At 54.6% G+C, this 26129-nt stretch overlaps 1 protein-coding gene across 3 annotated transcripts in view; it reads left to right on the top strand.

The window, feature by feature from the left end:
- Positions 1 to 26129, top strand: part of EPHB2 (EPH receptor B2) — a 186040-nt gene that overhangs the window by 39709 nt on the left and 120202 nt on the right. For all 3 annotated transcript variants that reach the window (XM_073794568.1, XM_033841608.2, XM_073794562.1), the window contains exon 2: positions 25022 to 25086. In XM_073794568.1, coding sequence (XP_073650669.1) covers positions 25022 to 25086 — 65 coding nt within the window. The remainder of the gene's footprint in view (positions 1 to 25021; positions 25087 to 26129) is intronic.

Below are 26129 nucleotides of genomic sequence, written 5' to 3'. Positions count from 1 at the left end.
TCCCCAAATTCATTTTCACTCACCCTTACAGTTTTTTTTTTTTTGCGGTACGCGGGCCTCTCACTGTTGTGGCCTCTCCCGTTGCGGAGCACAGGCTCCAGACGCGCAGGCTCACTGGCCATGGCTCACGGGCCCAGCCACTCCGCGGCATGTGGGATCTTACCGGACCGGGGCACGAACCCGTGTCCCCCGCATGGGCAGGCGGACTCTCAACCACTGCGCCACCAGGGAAGCCCACCCTTACAGTTTTTTAAAAGCAAAGACCAGGAAATATTTTTAGTTGGATACAGGAGAGGGGATCCCCAAAGCTGAATGGGCAGGAGGCTACCTTCAGCCAAGCTATGGACTGTGGAAAGAACCAGAGCCTCAGAAAGGCCCATCTGTCCCAATGGTCTCCCCTCCTCTCCAAGCCGCCCAGTGCCCGCAGGTTGAACCTCTGAATTCTTGTTATTAGAGGAATGACACAGGACAGAGCGGAGAGCTACCTCTCTGGCTTTGAGAGGGCTTCCTGGGAAAGCTAGATGCATTGGGTTCAAATCTTCCTTCTGCCCCCGACTGGTCCCGTGACCTTGGACAATTACTTCTCTGCTCTGTGCCTCCGTTTCCTCATCTGTAGAATGGGGGGAGAGGGGAGAATAATACAGTGCCTATCTCATAAGAGTGTTAAGAAGATTAAATAAGGCGATCCATGTAAATGCTTCCAGCTGTCCTGGCACAGCACTGCGTGTATTTGCTGATATTATTGTTGTTATTATTAGGCATGAGAAGAAAGGAAGGAAGGAGACTAACATTTCTTTAGTACTTCTGAAGGGCCAAGCACTGTGCCTGCAGTTTGCATAGTTCATTCTATGCAGTCCTCAGGACACCTCTAGGCAGGTATCAGTAGTTCTTTGTCAGGTGAGCAGTTAGGGCTCCGAGAGCATAAGTGATGCCTGGGGTCACACCTCTGTGGGGCTGCAGCCCACATTCTGTCTGGATACCTGGATATTCACTGCATGAATAGGCAAAGTGCAGGGGTGGGGTGCGGACATGCAGTAAGAAGAGCTAAACCAGCGCAGCAGAGGGCTCCAGGGTGGGGATGGGAGACAGGCTGGAAGGGACGGCAGGGCTGGCTCAGGAATTCTGGGGAAAGAAGGTTGCACTCTCTCCCACAGGCACTGGGGAGCCACCAGCAGGCCACAGGCAGGGAGTGACATGATAAAAGGGGTGTTTGGGAAGGGTCTGCACAGCTGCGGTTTCAAGATGGATGGACAGCAGAAGGGTCCGGAGAAGAGGCAGGAAGCTTAGCCCAGCGGCAGGACGGGAAAGGTCCTGGAGACACGCACGGGGCCCCTCAGTCAGATGGACCCCCGGGACCCCGGAGAAGGTCCAGCCGGATCAGGACCCAGAGCCTGAGATGCTGACTGGGCCCCCGAGACCCAACACTCCTTCCCTTTGCCAGTTTTTGGCTTTATCTGGGAGCCTCCGAAGGGCGTCCCGGCCGCTTGCAGATTTATGAGGTGTGGGGGAAGCAGGAGGGGGTGGCAGCACAGGAGACAGGCCTGGAGGGAGAGGGGAGGATGGATGTTCTCCGGCCTCGGACGTGCTCTGACCCCACTTCCACCCTGTCACTCCGTCACCGTTGCTGAGAGCCTGCCCTGGGCCGGGCCGGGCCGGGCGCTGGCACCTGCCGCCTCAGTTTCCCATCGCAGACACCCCGGGGTGGGGGAGTAGAGAGAGGCCACGAATGAGAATCTTCGACATGAAGAGGCTGTCCCAACTCAATTCCCAAGCCGCCAGGAGAAAGAATGCGCCGGCAGCTTCTGTACCAGGTCAGAAGATGTCTTTGAAACGTGAAGAGTAGGTTATAAACAGTATGATTCCGTTTGTGACTTTCACAGGCATAAATATGCATTTATGCCTCTCTGTGTACATTTTACGCACAGTGAAACGTCTAAATGATATCTAATTGTGACTGCCTCCGGAGAAAGAGCTGTGACTTTTCACTTTCTACTCTTCTACGATGTTTCACTGTCTTATAATAAGCATATACCTTTTTTTTTGTTTTTTCCCACTTAAAAACTGTGTTTTTAAAATTCAGAGTAATGGCAAGGGGGCGATGTCAGGGAGAGAAGGGGGGGTCTTCTCCATGCTGGTGGGTGGTGGATGGGCTTTTCCATGCTCGTCGCCAGGGCCTGAGGGCGCTCAGAGCTTGGGTCATTCTCTCTCTGCTGAGAGCCCTGCCCCGCCCCCCCCGGAGACCCCAGCTTCAGTGGGGAGACCGTGCTGACCCACATGAAGACATGCTCTAGGGAGCATGGAGGTGAGTTGGGCCAGTCACGGAGGGTCTCCCAAAGGCAGTGGCCCTTGAAGTATGTTAAGATTTGACTAGCTGGGAAAGAAAGCTGAGCCTGAGTTTTCTCATCTGTGTAATGGTGATCTTAGTGTTATTAAAAACCAGACAGCGCTCACTATGGGTAAGCTATTATTTTTAAGGTATGGGGATCCCAAAAGCTGGGGGATGGCCCCCGAGAGCTTGATGTCCAGGACCCCAGCCTGGTCAGGCAGAGGGTCAGGGAGGATTGTGTGAAGCAACATGGAGGGGAGATGATTTCTCCTAGGAGGGGGCTTCCTAGGTGGCTGGACAAGGGCAGGGAGACGGCGGCCCCTCGTAAGGGCACCAGGCAGCCCTTGGATTGAGGACCCCCAGGTCTGGGTGTCCAGGGGCAGCTGGTACTCCTTTGCATGGGCACTGCCTCCCGAGTGGGGCTCAGGGACATCCACAAAGCAGGACAGCATGGTGCCCATCCACTAGTTGGCTTATAAACATACCAGGAAATGGAATCAGACAATGAATGCTCCCTCCTCAGGGCCTTTGCACGTGCTCACCCCTCCTCAGGGCCTTTGCACGTGCTCGCTCTTCTGTGTGGGACATTTTTTCCCCAGGTTCTTTGCCTGGCTCACTTCCTCACCTGCCACAAGGCACCCTGAAGGGCACAGCACAGCCACTAATCACCACGGACCTTGAGCAAAACCCTCGGCCTCACTGAACCACAGTTATGTCACCTGTGAGATGACACTGACGCTTGCCTGTTTGCTGTGTGTCCCTGGCGCGCCCCGCACCCCCGTACCCCTTGGTTGTGGTACCTGTTACCCTTTATTGCAGTTAATGGTGGTCTGTCTGCCCATTGTCCTTCCTGTCCCCACCCCCCTCATTATCTGCATTGCCCTGGGGGCTGGAACTCCTTCCTCTAGAGCGAGGCCGCATACAGCATATAGCACGGGCTCAGTGAAGGCCTGATGAATGGATGAATGCCCACGTTGCAGGACTGTTGTAAGAAAAGCATGAGACGATGAAGGAGAAAGTGACATGCAAACTGTGAAGCACTGTGCTGTCATCTTCAAGGAACCTTGGCCCATGGGGCCCATGGCCACACCAGTCACACCCTCCATGGCTCTGTCTCGGTTACCCTTCTACGTGTCCCTGAGCCTTTGGGCAGAGGATTCAAAGCAGTGCCCCCCCCCCACCCCTGCAGTGTGTTCTGTGAACACTTGAGAGGGGGTGTGAGGAGTGTTCTCACAAGGGGGGATTAGCAATCCACCTTCCTTGGTGACAGCTGCACCCTCTGGAGGGGCCCCCTCACCAAGCCACACTAGGCTGATGGCTCCTGCAGAGGTGACTTTGGGCCCAGCTGACAGCAGGCCTGGGGCTGTGTGTAGGAAGGGGGCCTCAAGGACCTGCCCCAAATCCCACCCATGCAGCACTCTCTCTCCCCAGCAGCCAAAGGCTTATGCACTTTACAGTTTTCAAAATGCAGCCACATCCTCTAATTTGCTAGAGATGCCAAACCTTTGAGGCAGGTGAGACAGATGACACGACTATCCCATTTTACAGCTAGGAAAACTGAGGCTTAAAGACATTCATGCTTGGCTTATTCAGACAGAGCGTAATCTGACCCAGCCCTGCCCTCCTAGACCCTACAGTTTGGTGGAGGTGGGGCACTCAGAAGCAGTTATATCTCAGTGTGGGTGGAGGTGGGGGTACACAGAAAGGGGGACTGAGGGAGCCCAGGAGGTGACCTTTGAGCCAGGCCCTGAAGGCTGAGCAGAATTTTGGCAGGTAGGATGGGCTGGGGGAGGCTTTGGGCTGAGGTCAGTTCTGGGCCTGGCAGTGGGGGCCTGGTTTGTAAGGACAGGAGTAGCTGGTGTATGGAGTAGGCGGGGCAGGCAGGAGCTGGGAGGGGAAAGGCAGGAGATTCATCCCGGAAGCCTGGCACATAGTAGGTTCTCAGTAAGTGTTGGTGGAAACGACCACCGGTCTCATTGGGAACTTCACCTGTGAGACAATCCTTGAGTGACTTGTACTGTGGAAAGGATGCTCGGGGCGGGCAGAGGCAGGGTCTTATTCAACAAACGTTATGGTTTTGCTTCTCAAAGATCCTCCTGCCCCACCTGTGCCCCTCTTCCCTGGCTCCAGGTGGCTCCCCCCTGTCCTCAGGGGGCAGCTTCTCACCCTTTCCAAAGCCTGAGCCCCCAGGAATCTGCCTCGCCAGCATGTGCCTGTGGTTCACACATGCCCACTGTCCCAGAGGACCGATAGGACTGGGGGAGCTGAGACGGAGGCCAGGCCAGCTGAGCACACCTGAGGGTCTGTGGTGGTCACTCCCCACTTTAGAATCCATGTTTCTCTCTTCTGGGGGCCTCTCCACTGTACCAGCTGCACCCCAGGAAATTGGCCTCAGGACCTTATGATAGTGGCTTTGGGACAGTTATGACAGCCTTGGGAGGGTAGCAATGTCTCAGGTGAATGGAAGATGCTATTTTTGGCCTTTTTCTCTCATTCTCTTCACAACCCTGCAAAAGAGCATCCGTTTTTTCCAGATGAGGAAGCTGCAACTCAGAGAGGTAAATTCACTCACCCAAGGCCACACAGCTCAGCCTGTGGTCAAGCCAGGTGGCGCCTACTGTCTCTGGAGCCTGTGGTCTTGCCAAGTGCAGGTCTGTGGGCTGATCCAGGCTGGCTGCCTCGATGTCACCCGGAAAGCTTGTTGAAAATATAGATTCCCAGCTGCCACTTGCCAGCCCGCTCCCAAGATTCTGATTCTTTCCATCTTATGGGGGAAGGGGTAGCCAGGACTGGCGTTTTTAAAAGGCACTTGAGTCCATTGTAATGCACAGCCAGCTGCTACCCTGTGCCACCACCAAGCGGTATTAAAAGCATCACAAATTATGCGAAGAAAAAAACAAAGAGCTGAAAGAACACGCCAGGACGTTAGCAGTGGTTGTGTAGGGGTGGTGGGACGATGGGGGGGAGATGATGATTGTTTTGTACTTTACATTTCCTTCTGACTTCCTCACATTTTCCAAATTGTCTTTAATGAGCATGTATGGCTTCTATAATGAGAGAAGTAAATAACAGAGCATCTAGACAGGAGCAGTTTGGAAAGAGGTGAGAAAGAGAATGGGAGATGTGCTCACGCAGACCTGGGTCAGTGGCCCAGCCCCGCCCCTTCCCAGCTACTGCACTCTCGGGCCGGGCACAGGATCTGCTGAGCCTCCGTTTCCTCATTTGTGAAATGGGAGTGGGAAAACCTCCAAGTGTGGCTGGAAGTGTTCAATAAGATAGTCCCTCGCGGCCAACAGTTGTCCTTCCTCCCTCCCTCTCCTTTACCTCTCTTTCCCTGGCAGCGACGCCCCTTACATGGGACGCCTTCTGCTGCCATGACCAGTTGGGGCCGCATCCCCTAGTCTGGTCTAGACCCTCATAAACGGTGGGGCTAGCAGAAGCTCTGGGGGCCACCTCAGCCAGTCCATTTTACAGCTGGGGAAACTGAGGCTCAGAGCATCCTCAGGGCTTGGCTGCTGCTCCAGCTCACCGGCCGTGGGAGGGGCGTACACGTGCTCACTGCACATCTCTGTCCCTGTAGGCGCCTTGCTCAGTGTGTGTGAGGGGCAGCAAGTCACCATCTGTGTTTTCCAATAAAAGAAAATGAAAATTGAAGCACATTAAAAATAGCTCAATTGGGATTCCGAGCAGGGCTCTGAGGCCTGCTGTGGCAGAGACGCCCATCCTGCCCCCTCCCACACCTCCCAGCCTGGCAACGATGCCACCAGGAAGTCATCTGAGGCGAACGTCTCCTGGGAGGGGCCGGGGTGCAGGCAGCATCTTCAGAGCACCAAGGGTCTTTGGGGCCCCCCAGTTCTGGCTTCCTGGCTCCTAGCTGCTGGTGTCCAGGGTCTTGGGGTCCTATTGGAGGCCACAGAAGATGGATCTAGAGCCATATATCATCCTACCGGGCAGACTCTGGACCTAGGTCCCCAGGGACCTCAGCTGGGGCCCCTGCCTCCTGAGGAGGTCACAGGAGGGACACCCTGTGGTCGAGAGGAAGGTAGGCTCTGGGGCCTGGAGACCTGGGTTCACCACCCGCCCGCCCCCGCCCCCCGCAACACACACACACTACCCCTGCACTGACTCACTGGGCCTTGAGCAAAAGCCAGGGCCTCTGAGGGCTCATTTCCTCCTTGGCCCAGTGAGGATCTCAACAGGCCGAAGGGGTGGCGTGTAAGTGGGCTTCTGAAGCCCCGTGGCTAGTTGCAAATGAGGAAGATTTAGGAGTTTCCTCCTGGGGATGTGTGAGAGGACAGCAAGCTCGTAGCTCTGTGCCCGGCACAGAGGAGTCTCCATGAACGGCCATGATGATAACTGTTCTCACTGTTACTTTCAGGGAAATGGGGATGTGATGACGAGCTGTAGGAAGCCCGAGAGAGGTCATACGGATGGGAGAGGGCTTGCTTTGCACCAGCTGCAACTGCTCACCTTGAGGAAGGCCTGGCATCCATCCAGGAGTGCTGGTTCCGTGATTCCCAGAGCGGCTCTTCCTTCTCTGAAGGGTCCAGCTATCTCCAGGGCAACTGTGACCTTAGCTATGCTTACCATGCTGAGACCTCTGTGAGTCAGACAAAGGGGCCCGATTCTCACCCCCAAGGCCCAGAGAGTGCTGGAGCAGGGGGGTCACCCCAGGTCCCTCAGCTCGGCCAGCAGCTGAGGTCCACTGCCTGGTAGGTCTGTCAGATCTGAGTGGCCTGGGGTTGGACAGGGCACTCAGGGAGGGCCAGAGCTGCCCATGCTGGGCCTGTGCAAGCAGAAGTCAGACCACATCATGCTGGACGGCTTTGGGCAACTTGCTCTGAGCCTCAGTTTTTTCATCTGCAAAATGGGGCTGATAATAGTTCCCGTGCTTTGGGAAGATTGGGTCCTGGGCAGAGCTTGGCACATGGTAGGCACTAGATAGATGGTAGCCCCAAGAGTAGCCCACCCCCATCCCGCTCTCCCATTCATCCTGAACAGAGACTGTTGCTGGGCCTATGGGTGCCCAGTTACCTGGGCCCACCATCTGCCCTGCCAGAGCCCCAGGCCTCTCCCAGATGGGCACATGGGCCAGCAGGACAGGAGGTGCCAGAGGAGAGGGCTCTCCTCAACCACAGCCATGAACCCCCCAATCTCCCACCACTGCCCTTTCTCAGCAAGGGGCTGGGCTTTTTCTCAGTGGCGGGGAGTGAGCATTTGGCATTCTTGAGGGTGGAGCAATTGCTGGGATGCGGGAGGTGACCCTGCTGGCTTAAAACAGCACAGATTTATGGTTACGTTATAGTTCTGGAGGTCAGAAGTCTGAAATGGATTTCACTGGTTGAAATCAAGATGGTGGGGGACGAGCAGGCTGCACTCTCTCCAGAGGCTCTAGGAGAGTCTCTTTCCTTGCCTTTTCCAGCTTCTACAAGCTGCCTGCATTCCTTGGCTTGGAGCCCCTCCCTCCATCTTCATAGTGCATCACTGCCACTTCCACCCCCATCCTCACATCTCGGCTCTTACTCTGACCCTCCTGCCTCTCTTAAAAGGATCCTTGTGATTAACTGGGCCCACCTGGGTAATCCAGGATAATCTCCCCATCTCAAGATCCTTAGTTTAATCTCATTTGCAGTCCCTTTTGCTATGTAAGGTAACATTCACAGGTTCTGGAGATTAGAATGTAGACATTTTCACAGGGACCATTAGTCTGTCTACCACGGGTGGAAAAGCTGCCATCTGCCTTAGCCTCGACCAGAGGGGCCTGGCTAACGTTGATAATAATGATACCGTAACCTCCATTTATTATTTTTTTAAATTTATTTATTTATTTATTTATTTTCGGCTGTGTTGAGTCTTCGTTGTTGGGTCTTCGTTGCTGCGCACAGGCTTTCTCCAGTTGCGGCGAGCGGGGGCTACTCTTCATTGCGGTGCGCGGGCTTCTCATTGCGGTGGCTTCTCTTGTTGTGGAGCACAGGCTCTAGGCGCGCAGGCTCAGTAGTTGTGGCTCGCGGGCTCTAGAGCACAGACTCAGTAGTTGTGGCACACGAGCTTAGTTGCTCGGCGGCATGTGGGATCTTTCCAGACCAGGGCTCGAGCCCGTGTCCCGTGCCTTGGCAGGCGGATTCTTAACCACTGCGCCACCAGGGAAGTCCGTAACCTCCATTTATTACATGACTGCTTTGTGCCAGTTTGTGTAGAAATTTGAGTTATATTAACGATAGGCAATATTTTACTGAGCACTGTATTTTGCTGAGCCCATGCCCTGGACAGAGCGCTTTCTGGGCACGATCTTATTTATTGTCACGACCACCTGCAAGGCAGGTACCAATGTGATTCCCATTCCACAGCTCACGGACCTGTGAACCGTCACAGGAAAGGAAGTATCTGGCCTGAGGTCCCTGGATTAGGAAGTGGGGTTCCAATCAAGATCTAACTTCTGAACGTACACTCTGCATTCCCGGCAAACACCACAGCCTATGCTGCTTCCCTGCCATTTGGACCCAGCAACACCTGGGTTCCACCACCGGCTCCCACCACCAGGCTCCCGCTCTCCTGCCCATCTCGTCCCACCGCCCAGCGTCTGCTCCCTGCTCTGGTGGCGGGTACCAGAACTGCTTGCTCAGTGTCACCCTGGCCAGTTCCCCCGGCAGGGACTGTGGCTGTAGGTGTTCTGTGAGCGAGTGTGCTGAAATCAGAGCAGAGGACATGGGCAGGGGTGTTGAAGACCGCATGTGGGAGAGCAGAGTGGGTGCGTATGCCTGAATAATCCTGCGTCTCAGTGAGAGGTGGGAGACTGGGAGCCAAACAATCTGGGCACCAGTTCTGGCCACGCCATTGAGTGGCCGATGCACAGGCTGGGCCCAGACCTTCCTTTCTGAGGCTTTTCATCTGTTGCATCCTGTCCCCCACAAGGCCTTCAGAAGGCACCGGCCCACTGAAAACCTCACATCCACGCCTGTGAGCACCATTACTCTCTGTGCATCCCCGGGGCCCTTCCCCAGTTCTATTTTTCTCCCTCTCAACGAGCTTTCAGGGGCCCTTCTCTAGATCTGTCTCACCCACACACTGCTGCCTTGCCGTGGGATCTCAGGCCAATCCCCAGGCTGACTCAGTCTTTCCATCTCTATATCTGGTGCTATCTTTGTGGCTCAGCCCTTGGTGTGATCCTTTCACAGCCTCTGCAGGACAAGGAGCCTGCCCACCCTGGGACAGCCCCTCGCAGTCCCCCATGCTGGCCTGGTCAGTTCCCTGGGGCGCAGGGGCAAAGGGGAGAGAGGCCCAGGAACAGGAAGCCACGTGTCCTCCATGCTCATTCAGTCCCAGGCTCAGGGAGGATTCCTTAGAAAGTCGCTGTTCTTGGCATCCTCCGTCAGGGTCTTCCCACCTCCCTGGAGAGCTCAGTTGTAACCAGAGGGAAATGGGACAGATAATTGCAACTTTAAATAAGGCCAAGTTAACGCTCCCTACCAGGCCCAGCATGGGGGACTTTCTGAGCTTTAATAGGAGGCAGCAGGAAGCCCTAGATGATGCTGAGAATCCCAGTGCTGCCACTAGCTCCCTGGTGACCCCAGGCGAGTCACTGCCCTTCTCTGAGCCTCAGTTTCCTCATCTGTGAAATGGGGACCAAATGGCATCACCCATGAAAATGAGCTAGCCCAGTGCCTGGCACATGTAGTAGTAGGTACTCAGCTAGAAGTCAGGATGCAGCTGCCCATCCCACCCCACCCCAGAGGTTTCTCTGGGAGCTGTTCTCAGTCCCACTCGCCTCTGGGTAATGAAGGGTGATAAAAAATTGTGGTACTAACCTCTCCTGGGCTAAGCTGACCATGCCAGGCCTGTGCTAGGAGCTTTGTATCCATACCTGTGAGTAAGCCTTGCTTACTGCTCCCATTCCCCAGATGAGTTCACTGAGGCTGCAGACCTGGAGTGGGTATGGGGAGGATAGGGCCAGCGGGGAAGGGAGTGGGAGCGCCGGCCAGCATGCGGGTACAGCAGGACCACCCACCACACACCTTAACCCCATCAGAGAAGCATCCTATCCCAGCGCGGCGAGACGCTTGAGGTTCCAGATCCAATATCTTAATCAGAGCAGGAATTCCTGAGCCGGCTCCCAGCGCCAGCGTGTCTGCCGGGGCTACCCCAGGCCGCCGCCGCCACCACCGGTACCATGGAATTCCTAGTGAACAGGACCCCCAGTGTGGGCCTGGAGCGCTGAGGGCTGATCAGGGCAGGGAGCTGGGCCTGACTGTGGCCAGTGGTCCTGTGGGCTCCAGCTCGCAGGTGGACCGGCTGAGTGGCCCAGCCAGCAGCTTGAGGACTGCTCCTGGGCTCAGTTCTGAGGCAGGGCCGGCCTGTTGTGTTTGTGGTCTTGGTACAGACCACCTGCTTGTCATCTGACGTGGCCTCTCCTTGCGTTTGCGGGGTGCTGTCTCCTGGACACACTGGACACCAGGGGCCACCACGTTCCACCCAGCAGCCAACAGTGCAGGACTCCTGCCCCCATCTAAACACCAGGTTAGGAAAGGGCATCAGATACACTCTGGAAAATTGTTGCCCAGAGAAGGGGCATCTAACCCCGGCTGGGAAAGTGGAGGCGTGGTGTTGGTCAGGGAAGGCTTCTTGGAAGAAGAGATGCCTGATCTAAGTCTTAAGGGTAAAGAGGGCTTTTCCAGGTGAAGAAGGTGGGCAGCGGAAGAGGTTTGGGCCGGTAAAGGAGGCAAAAGGAGGTCGAGAATGTTTAAGGGACTCTTCTTTCCTGCCCTGGGCCTCGCTTCTGCTGCTCTGCCTGCCTGCCATGGCCCTGTCTTTTCAGAGAAGGTGTTCCAGTCAGGGGTATAGGCAAGAGCAAAGGCTCGACAGTGGAGACAAGAAGACATGGGCTCCGACAGTGAACAGACTGGCCCCGTGGCATGGAGGGAGTCAGAGGCCAGGGCAGCCCACAGAAGGCCTTGTAAGTCAGGCCAGTCTGGGTCGTCCCCTCAGGGCAGGTGATGGAAGAAGCTGCCCGGCCCATCAGCACCTGGTCAGCTTCCCAGGGCAGCACTGGCCTGGAGGCCTATAAAATCACAGGTGAGAAAGCAGGGCTCAGCCCTCCCAGGACTGTGGCTGACGCCCCCTGGAAGCCTTCTGCGACTCCATGGAATGATCTCTCGCACAGGCAAGAAGTCTCCTCTGCCACCCCCTGCACCCTTCCCAACACGGAAGCCCAGAAAAGCCCACTGCAGTTCATGTGACTGTCACAACCCACTTCCTGGGGCCGGCCATGCCCTCCTCCTGACACTTCTCAGGCTGCAAAGGCACCCACAGGTTGTGGTGGGAAGAGCACAGGACTGGGTGTCAGGTGGCCTTGTGCCCTGTCCACTCCCCCTCCCTGGGGACAGCCTCCCGCTTCCGGAGCAGACCTTGCCTGCTCCCTGATTCCACGCTGCCATGGAAGCCCCCACTTCCCAACCCCACCACCTGCTTCAACCCTCACCTGAGACTGTGGACTCCCAAAAGGCTTCTTAGGGTCATGAAAGGAGTTGGGTCACACAACCCAGAAATCAAACTCTACCTTCCTCACCAACTTGCGGGGGATCTTGGCCCACAACTTGTCCTCACTGAGCCTCAGTTTACTGGTCTGCAAAATGGAGACTGCATGCCCCTGGAAGGGGCAGGGGAGGCTCAGATGAACTCAGATGCCCTCCTGGATGTCCCTTGCATGGCACAGTGCCTGGCGTAGAGTAGGTGCTCAATAAACAGTCTCCATGGTGATGGAGATGCTGCTGGTGGGGGTCATATTCCCTCACCTCCTGGCCAGACTCCTCCCTGCCTCTGACTCAGAGATCCCTTTCCTTAGTGTATTCTCCACCCTAAGGACCCTTCATTTCAAGTCCTGTCCCTTCTCAGGCCCCTCCACGGTCATGAACCTTCTGTGCCGTCATGTCGTGAGCCCCAGTAGTGAAAAGCTCTTGGGCCCGCCTGGCTCTTTGTCTGGCATCGCCCCTCAGGAAGTCGGGGACGGTAAGGAATGACCGGTAACTGATGAGGAAGATGTGGAGACTCTGATCATGAAGATGACGATGGGGAACAGGGGCACATGAGAAAACGCCCCAGCAGAGCTGTGTCTGCTTAATCACCCGAGGGGCCAGGTGCAGCCGGCAAGTGAGCCCAGGCAGAGGGAGCAGGCGAAGTCTCGCTGAGCAGAGATGGCGCCCTGGGAGTTCTATCACCGTACTGACGCGGCCACCGAGGGCCACAGGGGCAGAGCTGGAGGGGGAGTATTAGCATAGGAGGGATGCAGGCGTTCTGGAAACGGCTCCTCTGAGACAGCAGCTGCTTTCAGGATGAGCGAGGGCTTTGGAGCCATCAGACGTGGGATGGAATCTTTGCTCTGCCCCTGACCAACTGTGTGACCTGGGGCAGCCCTCTGCCCCTCTCTGATCCCAAGGGTGCAATTTCCTCATCTATAAAATGGATCGGTTACACCAGAGAATGCAGTGATGACTGAATCAGGCCACCTGCCTTCAATGGCTCCCTGCTGCCCTCAGGCTGGTCTTGGCCGTTCGGCCTGGCACTCGAGGCTCTTCGTGGTGTCCGTAGTTCTCTTTCTCCCAGGACTTCCTCCTCCCTCGTGCAGCTCCCTGCAGGGGCCATGCTTGTCCTCTCCTCCCAGCCTTTGCACAAGCTGTTCCTTGTGCCCAGAACACCCTTCCTCCTCTCGGTTCTCCCTTTCCCTCCTTCCAGCCTGGCTGTCTCCTGCTCAGTACCTTGGGGTTCAGGCCAGGTGTCACACACTTGAGGAGTCTCCATTGACTCCCAGGCAGGGTTAGGGTCCCTGCTCTGCTATGCAGTTACGTCTGTTTATGCTCGGGATCCCCCTTCCACACTGTGCCACAGGGGTTCACAGTTGGAGGTGAGGCTGGTTCTGGGCCCAAGTTCTCATTCATTGGGTCCTCTGTGGGGTGCGATGGGCCTCAGCCACATCCATGCCTGATATGATGGGGGAAGCCAGGTCTACAGGCCAAGGGGGGTACCCAAGTGAAGGGCGTTATCTGGAGGCAGAGGGAAACCAGATTCAGAGGCAGCAGGACAGAACCCAGGATGTCAGCCTGAGCAAGGGGCCAAATCCAGGGGTAGAATGTGGAACTTGGGAAGTCCTTGGGAATTGGGGGTGGGAGCCATTAAGGATTTAGAGGTCAGTCTGTTTTTGATTTTCAATACTTAGCACAGCCCTGGCACATAGTAGGTGTTCAATAAATGCAGTCTGGATAGATGGGAGGAGATAGATAGGTGGCAGATTTTTAGACATGAGCAAGTGATGTGAATGATCAGGTAAATGAATGGTCAGGTGGATAGATGAATGAAAAGAGAGAAAGGACGGGTGGGAGGTTGGCTCAGAGAGAAGATGGATGGATGGATGGATGGATGGATGGATGGATGGATAAATGAATAGATAGGCATGCAAATGGGTACATAGGTAGATGGCTGGGTGGGTAGATGGCAGGATAGTTTATGGAGGGTTATAAGGACTGCATGGTTGGAAAGATAGATAGATAGACGAGTAGGTGTGTGGGTCAGTGGGTGAATGAATGAACAGTAAAATTACACGTGGCTAAATGCCCCACATCTTGCCCAGAAGCAGAGGTATGGTCTGGGTTCTGGGATTTGAGTTAATTGTCCTTCACTGGGAGAAACCAGTGCCAGTGAGGCAAAGAGATCTAGCCCCAGCAGGTCTTGCAGCAGGCTTCCTAATTGACTCCAACCTGAGAGTCCCCAGCTTGGACTTAGAGTGGCCTGTGTCTTATTGATTTGTAATTTACACTTCACACACATACAAAAGGATTTGAGGTGACTTATAATATTAAACCTGCATGCAACGGGACAGTTTAAAGTGAAATGAGGGCTTCCCTGGTGGTGCAGTGGTTGAGAGTCCGCCTGCCGATGCAGGGGACACGGGTTCGTGCCCTGGTCCAGGAAGATCCCACATGCCGCGGAGCGGCTGGGCCCGTGAGCCATGGCCGCTGAGCCTGCACGTCCAGAGCCTGTGCTCCGCAACGGGAGAGGCCACAGCAGTGAGAGGCCCGCGTACCGCAAAAAAAAAGAAGTGTACCTGGTTCAGCTCCTGGATCTGCTGCTTACTAGCTATGTGATGTTGGGCAAGTTGCTTAACCTCTCTGAAGCTCATTTTCCCCCATCTATAGGAAGAAAAGGAGCAAGAGATGATGGAAGGAAAGGAAGTTGGTTTAATGGGGAAATGTATGCCTGATGATTGGATACTTAAGTGGGAAGCTTGGTATATGGGCAGGTAGATGAATGGGTGGTAGGTTAGAGGGCGAGTGGAATGGTAGATGGATGGTGTAGGTGAGAGGGTGGATGGATGAATGGCTAGTTGGATGGATGATGGGTGGATAGGTAAATGGGGACAATAATAATTCTATCTCATAGGGTGTTACGAGCATCGAAGGAGTGACAGCACAGTCATTGGCACTAAGTAAGTGCTTTGTATTATATAATATATGGAGCCATCTTGATAACAGTAACCGTATTTCCTGGAGGAAAAATCCAGACACCCAGAGGGTGTAAGCAGAAAAGAGCATTTGATGTCTGGGTAGGCTGTGGGGAGGTCGGGGCGAGGTGGGGGGTACGTGGCTTTAACAGAGGCTGGGGGCTATCACAGTGATCCAGACTCTGCCCTGCCCATGTTGTACTCACAATCCAGTTGGGCTGATGAGTAAAAGTCTCAGGGCAGGGTGACAATGAGAGGTACACACAGGACTGTGGAAACCCCAGTGCTGGGGTCATCAGGAAGGGCTTCTAGGAGGGGGTGACATTTGAGATGGGTCTTGAAGGATGTGTATGAGTATCCTGGGCAGGTCAGAAGGGCGAGGAATGTTGCAGGGAGAGGAGCACCTTGAGTGCTGGACTGCAGAGTGGGAGGTCTGTCCAAGGGGCAGAGGAGAGATGCAAAATATTTAGCAACCGCTCAGAAGGGGTGCCTACTGTAAACACCTGGGGTGCCTGGGCTCCTGCCTCGCTTAGCCAGCCCGAGGCGGGTCCCGGAAGTAACTGCCTACCTGAGTGTGTCTCCTCTTCTTTAAAATGGCTATGGCAAGGGGGACTTCCCTGGTGGCACAGTGGTTTGCCAATGCAGGGGACACGGGTTTGCTCCCTGGTCCGGGAAGATCCCACATGCTGTGGAGCAACTAAGCCCGTGTGCCACAACTACTGAGCCTGCGCTCTAGAGCCCGCGAGCCACAACTGCTGAGCTCACATGCCACAACTACTGAAGCCCGTGCACCTAGAGCCCGTGCTCCGCAACAAGAGAAGCCACTGCAGTGAGAAGCCCACGCACCGCAATGAAGAGTAGCCCCCACTCACTGCAACTAGAGAAAGCCCGTGTGCAGCAACGAAGACCCAACATAGTCAAAAATAAATAAAATGCATTTTTTTTAAAAAAATGGCTGTGACAGGGACTTCCCTGGTGGTCCAGTGGTTAGGACTCCATGCTTCCACTGCAGGGGGCACGGGTTCGATTCCTGGCTGGGGAACTAAGATCCCTCATGCTGCACAGTGCGGCCAAAAAAACCAAAATGGCTATGATGCATGTTCCCAACTAATCAGTCACTGTTAGGGTCTCACGAGATAAAGTCAAAAAGTGCTCAGCACAGACCTGGCACACAGTAGGTGCTCAGTAATGCCTGCTGCCATCACTATATTTTTATTACCTACTTAATAGGTGGGAAGGGTCTATGGATTTATTTAAGTAAAAGGGCCTTAAAAATTAAAAAGCATTGGGACTTCCCTGGTGGTGCAGTGGTTAAGAATCCACCTGCCAGTGCAGGGGAAATGGGCTCGAGCCCTGGTCCAGGAAGATCCCACATGCCGCGGAGCAACTAAGCCCGTGCGCCACAACTACTGAGCCTGCGCTCTAGAGCTGGCGAGCCACAACTACTGAGCCTGCGTGCCACAACTACTGAAGCCTGCGCGCCTAGAGCCTGTGCTCCACAACAAGAGAAGCCACCGCAATGAGAAACCCGCGCACCACAACGAAGACCGAACGCAGCCAAAAATGAATACAAATAAATAAATAAATTTATAAAAAAATTAAAAAGCATTGGACAAATGCTGGCTGTGAAAGGCAGCCTGGTGTATCAGGAAGACTCAAGGGCAATAGAAGTGAGTTCAATTTCTGACTCGCTGTGTGACCTTGGCCAAGTCACCTAACCTCTCAGAGCTTCATTTTCCTTCTGTATAAAATGGGACCAGTAAGAGTAACAGGCATCCCTCAGGGTTGTCGTGAGGACTGACAGCTCTTCTGTGTGCAGGGCCGTTCCCGTCCCTGCTTCCCTTCTTTCCCTTCCCCAGAAAGCCCTGGTGTTCATTTACCGCCCCCCCCCCCGCCCCCCAAGCAACCCCTTCCCAGACCCCCATCCATCATCCTGTCCTTTGCGGAGGTTAAGTGGGTCCCCAAGCAGCGAATCCAAACTCTCCCAAAGCCCCGGCCGCACAATGCGGCCTGCTGTTAGCGAGCACCCCGGCTGGCCCGGAGGATTGGGTTTCAGCCAGGCGGCCGGCGCTGGCGGATGCCCAGGCCAGCGGTGGGCAGGCGGGGGACAGAGTGGAGGAGCCGGCGTCGTGGGGACTCCTCCGGCCAGGCCTGAGAAAACAAGAACAGGCTCCAGGCAGGCAACCGAGGCAGAGAAGGCCCTCCGAGCAGCAGGAGGACAAGTAGGGGTATGTGCTGGGAGCGTCGTTGGGCAGAAGGATTTTACATTAGCTGGGTCCCCTTTCCGTGAGCCTGGGGGCGGAGCAGGGGGGCCGAGCCGGAAAAATACCAGGCTGCCTCTTGGCAGGTTTCACCTTATAAGACCCACAGCCTTCTCAGGGCTGCTCTGGCATCACCACCCCCTACTTGGTTGCTTTGGACCAGTGACCCCAAGACCCTCTTAGCCGCTGTTCCTCACCTGGTTTCAGAGGAGAGACCACGGGAAACCCAGTTGGGCTGATGGTTCAAATCCAGCTTTGCTGCTTTTTGGCTGTGTGTCTTTAGGCAGGTCTCTTAGCCTTTCTGAACTCAGTTTTCTCATCTGTACAATGAGGATAACAGCACAAGCCTTGCAGGGTGTGCAGAGTGCTCAAGACCTGGCATTGAGGGCATGGTACACAAACGCTCTGATTTTTTCCTCTCCCATTTGCGAGGCATCATAACCTGGTAGTTTCTGGGCTCAGACCGAACAGGTCCCATCCTGCCCTGCCCCTTACTGGCTGTGTGGCCTTGGGGGAGTCCTTGATCTCTCCAAGCCTTGGTTTCTCCATTACTTGCTCTGGGAGGTCAATGAGACAGGGTCAGTGAAGCCCACTGTCTTCCTGTGTGAGTGTTAGTGATTTTCACTGTTGCCTTTGTATGGCCCAGCCTTTGCATTTTATAAAGACCTTTGCACCCAGTTCCTCCTTGGATCCTCTGAGCAACTCTGTGAGGTACACAGAGTGAGGATGTTGTGATCCCCATTTGATAGATGAAGAGACTGAGGCTCGGAAAGGTGAAGTGACTTCGCCAAATTACCTAGCTTATCAATGGCCTTGAACTTTATCTGCTGATTCCTGACTGTGGCCTCCTCTCAGAATTCTAATGTGGGCTGTGGAAAGAAGGCTCCAACTCCCAGCCACTGATAGCCCAGGTCTGGCCTCCAGGCTGTGGCTAGCATCTCACCAGGCTGTGGTGGGGTAGACGGGCTTGTGTTTGAATCCCCTCAGCCTCATTGGCCCCACCAGGGAGCAGCCAGAGCTGCTGGGAAGGGTTCAGAGCAGCATCTGAGGCTTGGGTCATGTGCCAGGCTGAAGGGCTGCCTGGGCTGTGGGCTGCTGGCCAGTCTGGGACAAAGACCCCAGGGAATAGCTACGAGGTGTCTGTCCATCTTCAGGATCGACCATGTTCTCAGGACAGACCATGTCACTACTCTCCTCAGGGACCCTCTATAGCTCCCCATTGCCCCATTTTGGATCTTTGGGACAAGATTCAAACTCCTTAGCTCCACATTTGAAGCCCTACAGGTCTGGCCCCATTCCAAGCTACCAGATCCATCCACAAAGCATTTTGCTCCCATCCCATGGGACAGACACCCCAGCATGATGCAGTGGTTAAGAATACGGGCTTTGGTGCAAGGCAGACGCAGCTCCGCCACTGCCCGGCCATGAAAACCTTGAACAATCTCTCCTAACTTTAGTTTTCCCATCTGTAAAGGGAGATTCAATAAAGTACCTACTTTATCAATAGTTACGATGCCATGAGATAATGAATGGCAAACCCTTAGCCCAGAGCCCTGCATTGAGACCCCGTCCTCAGGTTTTACTGTTGCCCAAACTGCCCCTCAAGTTTCATACCTCCGTGCCTTTGATTGTGTCACGCCCTTTACATGGCACGCCCTTCCCCTCTTCTCCCAGCTCAAATGCCACCTCCTTTGAGATGCCTTCGCTGATTCCCTGGTCAAAGCTAATCCTTTCTTCCCTTGGGTCTCCTGGCTCGCGGCCCGGACCAGCTGTTTCACTCTGCCTCTCCCTGTAGAAAGTTCACGCGTCAGGCACTAGTCTGGAAGCTCCTTGAGGGAAGGACCTGCTCACCTGTTTCTGCGTCCCCAGTGCTCAGCACAGGGCCTGGCTCACAGGAGGTGGAGTAGATGTGTGTTGAATGACCATGGTCTTGTTACTTAACCCAGGAGAACTCAGGGACAGCTGCCAGGAAGAAAGAGCCTTTGAGTTAAGTTTTGGAAGAGAAGTTAGCCAGGCTGTAAAGCTGGAAGGGCCAGACATTCCAAGCAGGAAAATTGGGAACAGTCAAGTCACCAAGGCCCAAGGAAACATAGTAGCTTCTGCAAGCAGAAGGAAATTCAGGATGGCTGGACGCTGCTGGAAGTTACTTAGCTGGCCCAGCCAGCAGGGGCCTTGAATGCATTGTTGAGGAGCTATAGCACTTTATCTCGCTGACAGTGGGAGCTCTGAAGGGCATTAAGCTCAGTTAAGACATGATCAGACATGGGCTTGAGAAACCTCACCCAGCTTCCATGTGCAGATCGAATATATCTACTGTGTGTCAGAACCAGTTCTCAGTGCTAAGGTTACAGTGGTGAGGGAAACAGACACAGCGCTCCCCCAGAATGAGGGCCCTGGGAGACTGGAGATCAACAGGACTCACCTGCATGATGTCACTTAATTCTCACGTGACCCATTTTACAGATGGGGGAAACTGAGGCCCAGAGAGGAGGACGATCTTGCCAGCAGTCACACACTAGAACTTGCCAGAACCAAGGTTCTAGCATAGACAGTCTGCCCCTCTCCCCTGCTGCCCTCCCGCCTCTTCCCCCTCCTGTCCTTACACAGGGCCATAAACAGAGAGAGCATACAAAAAGTCCTGGTGCGTGTGTGTGTGTGTGTGTGTGTGTGTGTGTGTGTGTGTTTTAAGGCTGTAGCTGCAGCCTCCTAAAAATAACACAGAGGAAGAATGAGACACATGTGGGTTCAAATCCTAGCCCTGCCTGTGAGCCTTCGTGTAGGCCGCTTCACTTCTCTGATGTCAGTTTCCGCATCTGAAAAATGGGGCTAATAGTGTGTACCCCTCTGGTTGCCATGAGCCTGAGTGCCCAGCTCATTGCCTAGCACATGGTAGGCGTTTAATGAATGTTCCTCCTCCTGTCTTTGGAACTCTCACCTACTGTCATTAGTGCAGATGAACAGTATCTGTGCCCCTAGAGAAGTATGACCCAAGAGGGAGGTCAGACAGAGCTGACCAGGGGTGGGTCGGGGAGCAGAGGACGACCACCTACCCCAGCCTGAAAACAGAGCCCCGCGAAGCCACCCTCCTGTTGGCCCAACGCTAACGACTTCATTGTGTCTCCCCTTTTAGCTCAAATATTTCTGCAATGTGCACTGCTCATTCACACATAGCCAGAGGGGTCTTCGGGCCTCCCCGGCCTGTGCAATTGGGGCCTCCTGATTGCTTCCTTCTGTGCAGTCTCCAGGAAGCAGAGGGGGTGCGGGAGCAGTGGGGCAAGGGCCAAAGCCGCTCCCAGGGCCCAGACCCTGTTTTCCCACCCTGTTTTCCCACTCTGGGCCGGTGGCTGGAGGCCCTGGTTCCAGCTTTCAGCTGGATGCTAAGCATCTTGTCCACAGAGCCTCAGTTTCCTCATCTTCCTACTGGGATTTTTTTAATGGTCACTTAGAGCATCCAGGGCTTGGGAACTGGACATTTGCAGGGCTAGCTGGGGTGGGGGTGCCCAGAGGTGAGTGGAAGGGCAGTGTCAGGCAGGATGGGGGGTGTGGACGGCACCAGGGGGGCTGGGAAAGATGTGGGCAGGTGGGTGTGGTCCAGCAAGGGGGCCTCCGAGAGCCGCTGACCTTTACTGGGCAGTTTCTGCTCCAACTCTGCAGCTCAGTCCTCAGCTCCCACCACTCCCTGCCCCCCCACACATCTATCCCCACAGACCATGCTGTTGTCTCCTCCGTGCCTTTGCCTCTGTTGTCCCTTCTGCCTTGCATAACCTTCCCACTCAGCCTCTCCTAACTCCCTTCTAATTCATTCTTCAAGCCTTTATCCATGTCACTTCCTCCAAGAAGCTGTCCTTGCATTGTTTGTTTTCTTCGCCTTCTGTACCCGATTCCCATCACACACAGTACCCCATACGCATTCCCGTTGCAGTCTTTGTCACATCATGTGGTGATTAATCAATCATCTGTGTACAACAAAAGTGGCTTCCCCTGCACACAGGATTGTCTTTGTCACCGTGGGGATGGGGATGGGGACATTTCCAGCAGTTCACAGGCAGCTTGGTGGAGCCTAGTGGTCCCCAAACTGTAGGAAGTGAGATGATGTTAGCTAGTTTGCAGACGAGCATTTTTAATTGTAATGGTCTTATGTTTATTTTCCTTCCTTTTATGGCAAGTGATATTGGTTTACCATTTGTAATAATGATAACCTTTTTCCTCTTTAAAATGCACTTAAGAGAAAAAAAAGAGTCAGAAGAAATTTTGTAATTAAATAACAGTGCAGGCTGTAGGTGGAAACAGCTGAAGTCATGGATGGTGTCCTGATGGAGCATGTGTTCAAGCCGTACAGTTTTAGGGGAGGGAAGGGGATTTCAGCCTTCAACTGAAGACCTACTAAGTGTGAAGCCCTGTGCTGGGTCTTGGGGCAGGTAAAGAAGGTGTAGAAGGGGAGAAGATCAGAAGGAACAGTGTGTGTGAGAGAGTACCAGACAATCTGCAGCTGGAGCACCGCGTGTGAATGGAATAGTTGTGTGACCTTGGGCAAGTTCCTAAGCCTTTTTAAGCCTCAGTTTTCCCATCTGTGAAATGGGACAGTATCAACTATCCCTTGGCATCATTGTGAGAATGTGGGTAAGGGTTTCTGGCTCCTAATGGACAGGGTCTCTGTCTCAGTGAACATGAGTTCTCTCCCTCTGTAGGTTTTTGAGATCAGAGGAGCAAAGTCTGGGGTGTTACAGGGAGGAGGGAAGTGCTGGTGATGGAAACAGGGCTTGGCTTTTTGAACCCACCCAGGTTCCTGAGGCAAGAACTACTGACCGCAGATTCCCCGGGAAACTGAGTTTGACTTTGGGGCTTGGTTTGAGAGAAACAAAGAGGAAACCAGGGCATCCCAGGAAAGCAGCACCAGACGGGCCAGGAGGGGCTCCCCAGGGGCCACGGCCCTTGAGCGAGAGGCTGATGTTTGTCAGATGTTGGCAAGCGTGGTCTGGGGTGTGGCGGGAGCTGCTTGGACTCGCCTTCACTTGCGGGGCCACCTAACGAGCCCAGAGGAAACGCTGGGTGTGTGCAGGCGCTGGGTCGGCCAAAAAGCACCACACTCGGTCTAAGAAAGAATAGCTGCCGCTTATTGACGCTCTGCTTTGCGCTGGGCTGCAAGCTAACAGACCTTCCGTCTCCTTGCGTCCTCCTGTCCACCCTCGGAGGGTATTATGGCCATTCTCCAGGTGAGGAAACTGAGGCTTACAAAGGTTGCCTGTCCAGGGTTACAAGGCAAGTGGGTGGCAGAGCGGGTATTGGAATTGAAGTCTGACCTCCCGACCCCAGTTGATCTGCTCTGCTTAGCTGCCTCTTTTGCAGAGGGTGGAGGGAGGTGTCGACATGGAAAGGCAGAAGGCCAAGGGGAAGTTGTAGGGAGAACACCCCGGGGTTCCCTCCTGCCACGGCCCCAGGGGTAACAGCTTTCCCAGAGGCAGCCTTCAAGGCAGAGCCCAGGATGAGCTTGGTGAGAAGGGAGCCCAGGAGGTGCCGGCCTTCTGTGTCCTTCCCAGGGGACATGCAAGCTGGACCCTCCTTTTCGCCCCTTCTTGCTGTGAACAAGCCTGCCCATGGACTTCCTGTCCTTCTGAGATCCTCCCCTTGCTGGTTCCAGATGTGGTGGGAGGCTGAGGCGGGGAGGGCAGTGGAACCCCCAAGCCTGAGCTCCCCGGGAGCCCAGAGTTTGAGGACCAGCCTTTAGTGCGTGACTTTCGGCAAGTCATTTGCCCACTCTGGGCCTGAGTTTCCACCCAGGCGATGGGGATGTCAGTTCACAGGCCCTTCTCTGGGCTGTGGAATCCTCTAGTGCTTGGCCTCTGGGTCAGCCCAAGAATCCAGCCAAGGGGTGGGGCCACCTGCTTGGCGGCTTGCCTCCCCCGCCCGACCCCTTTCTGGTCCCAAGCAGAGTCTCCTCTCTCCCTTGTTCCACACGGCTCCCAGCAGCTGTTCCTCGGGCCCAGGCAGAGAGCCCGGCTTGGCGCGTCTCTGGCTGAGGCCGATGAGAGAAAACAGGTTAAAAGTTCAGCCCTTGTTCTCTCCAGGAGGAAAAATCTGTAGCATTCGGAGTGTGAAAAGGAACCTTTTTTTCAGCTCCAAAGCAGCACAATACAACTTCCCTCCAATTTGCCATCAGAAAGATGCCCTTGGCACTGGACTCCACCGTCCCTGGCACCCTCCTCCCCCCTCGCCAGCCGCCAGTGCAAAGGGACACAGTGACCGCAGACACAAGCCACAGGCGGTCATGAGGACACTGCCACATCCTCCCTTGTCAGCTCACAGGTCCGACTGGGGTCACCTCTGGCTGAATGCTTCCTTCTCTCCCACCCTCCCATCCATACCTCCCCTGCCCTAGTTCGAGACCTTGTTACTCCCATTTTGACCTTCACAGAGGCCTGGACACTGTGTTACCCTGCCCCCACTCTCTCTGCCCTAGTTCATCCAGCCCAGGCCATCAAACTAAGTGTCTAGAAGTTTATAGGGTAGGAAGCAGGAGACCCTCACCTCCCACTCTGCCACCAGCTCCTGTGTGATCTTTAGGAAGTCTCTTCCCCTCTCTGTGCCTCAGTTGCCCTATTTCTAAAATGAGGCAGTTAGGCTAGACCAGGGATAGCATCTCAAATGGTGGGTGTTCGTCTCCTGGAGCACTGTGGTGAGAAGCATTGTGTAGCCGCAGAGTGTGGGGATTGATTAGTGATGTGTCCTGGGCACAGAATTGGAGCATAGCTGCAAGCACGCCTCTCGCTCACTCTCGCTGATCTAGGTGGTGTGGAAGGTCCAGCTGTGATGCTCTGGGTCTCTCCGCCTACCCTCTCACAACTATTTGTATTCCTACCCCATCTCCACTAGCAGACTGTGAACTGCTCCATGGTAGGGCTTTGCTAGTCACCGTTTTTTCCCTCAGGGTATCCAGTACAGTGCTTGGTACCTAATGGGCATCAGGATATATCTGGTGATTGAATACTCGAGCAATTTAAATCTTCTCAGTGCATTGTAGTTCAGTTCAAAAAGTATTTGGAATCCCCTGTGGCAGGAAAGGGGTAGAGGGAGGGGTGCTGAGCCTGATCTGGGCGTGATTGGGGATCTCTCTGGCCCTGTGGGTCTCCTTTGTCATTGGCCGTATGGTTCTTTTCCTCCAGCTGCTGGAATAAGGGGAGGCAAGTGGGGCCTGGCTGGTTCAGAAGCTGATCTGAGTTTCCTGAACCCCCAGAGGGCAGGTGATGGTCTGGCCCCACTGGACACAGTGCTCACCCCTTAACACCCCTCCATCCCCAGGGCCCTATCCTAGGGGCAGAGTTGGCTGAACCCTAGGGGAGGGGGCCCAGGGTTGAGGACACAGTGGAGAACCCCAAGTGTCTGGAGAAGGGGGGAAAGGTATCCCTCACAGGAGGTGTGTGCCAGAGGGCCAATGTGGGATAACTGATGCGGCTTGGCTGGGACCCAAGGGAGGCCCCTGTAAGGCCAACATTCCAGTTCTGAGAATTTGATGCAAGTGGAAAAGCTAACAGAACCCTAAGTCTGAAGTTAAAATTTGAGATTTCCTGAGGACTCTCTGAAACCCATCCAGGAGACCCCAGATTAAGACCCTTCCCTACCAGTAAAGGAGCAAAGGGGCAATACCTAGGTTGGAGGGATGTGATTAGCTAAGAGGGTGGGGCATAATCCTGTGTGAAAGGGCTGGAGTTGGACCTTAAGGGGTGGAGTCTAGAGGAATAGAATCAGATGATTGGCTGGAGTGTGTGAGTGGGCGGGATTATGGAGTGAGAGGCAGGACCTAAAGGGAGGGTAGTCTATAGGGTTAGATCCAGATGATTGTTCGGAGCAATGGAAGTAGCGCTCTGTAGAGCAGGCCCTCAGGAGGTAGGTTCTTGGTGATTGACGGTGCTTCATAGGCAGCTCAGTGATGACTCTTTGCTGTCTCCACAGAAACGCTGATGGACTCAACCACAGCGACGGCGGAGCTGGGCTGGATTGTGCATCCTCCATCGGGGGTGAGTCAGTGGTCCTCAAACCCTGCCTGGTCTCCCAGGATACCTCGGGTTCTGCTGCAGGGCCCAGATGCCCCGCCTCCCCCACCCCGCCAAATTCCAACCCCTTCTCCTCCTTCAGGTCCCAGGACCTGGCCTCTCATTGCCCCACCCTGCTGGTCCCCTACCATTGATGGAGTGCTAGTTACCATGACAACATGCTGGATGCTTTCAGACTTTATCCCATAGAATTCTAAACGGGAGGCTGAGGGAATTCCCTGGTGGTCCAGTGGTTAGGACTCTGCGCTTCCACTGCCGAGGGCCTGGGTTTGATCCCTGGTTGGGAAACGAAGATCCCACAAGCCACACAGTGTGGCCAAAAAATAACAAATAAATAAATAAATAAAAGCGAGGCTGAGAAGTGGTACACGCACTACCCCCATTTTATAGATGAGGGAGGTGAATTGTCATTTCCTGAGCACCTACTGTGTGTCGTACTATATCAAAGCACCTTTACGTCATCTCCAGTCCTATGGGGAGGAATCCCCTCCATTTTACAGGTGCAGAAACTGAGGCTCGGAGAGCTATAGCCACCTGCCAGGGACCCTATGGCTAGTAAGTGATGAGGGCTCAGGTTTGCATCCAGGGCTGTGACCGAGTCTTCTGGGTCCCTTTTCTGGGTCCCCGTAACACTAGGCTCCCCCTTCCTGAGCTCTTATCATCCCACTGCCTTGGGTCCAGTGGTCTGAGCCCATGGAGGCTGCGAGCTTCCCGAGAGCAAGACCAGGCACAATTTGAGATTCCTCTTTCTTCCCATAACAACCAGCCCAGCAGTTACATAGAGACTGTGGGGTCAGACACTCCTGAAATTCTGTCCCAATTCTGCCACTCACCAGCTGTGTAATTTTGGGCCAGTTCCTTAACCTGTCTGAGCTTTAGTTTCCTCATCTATAAAATGGTGATAATCATGTCTTCCTCACAGGACTGTTGTGAGGTTCTCCTGCCACGTGTCTAGCACGGTGCCTGATGTAGAGTGGGCTCCTAGTGACAGGTAGCTATAGTAACTG

Source organism: Tursiops truncatus, chromosome 1, assembly GCF_011762595.2.
Source record: "Tursiops truncatus isolate mTurTru1 chromosome 1, mTurTru1.mat.Y, whole genome shotgun sequence".
In the NCBI taxonomy this organism is placed as follows: Eukaryota; Metazoa; Chordata; class Mammalia; order Artiodactyla; family Delphinidae; genus Tursiops; species Tursiops truncatus.
The sequence above is the reverse complement of the archived record's forward strand: the minus strand, read 5'-3'. Positions and strand labels throughout refer to the sequence as shown.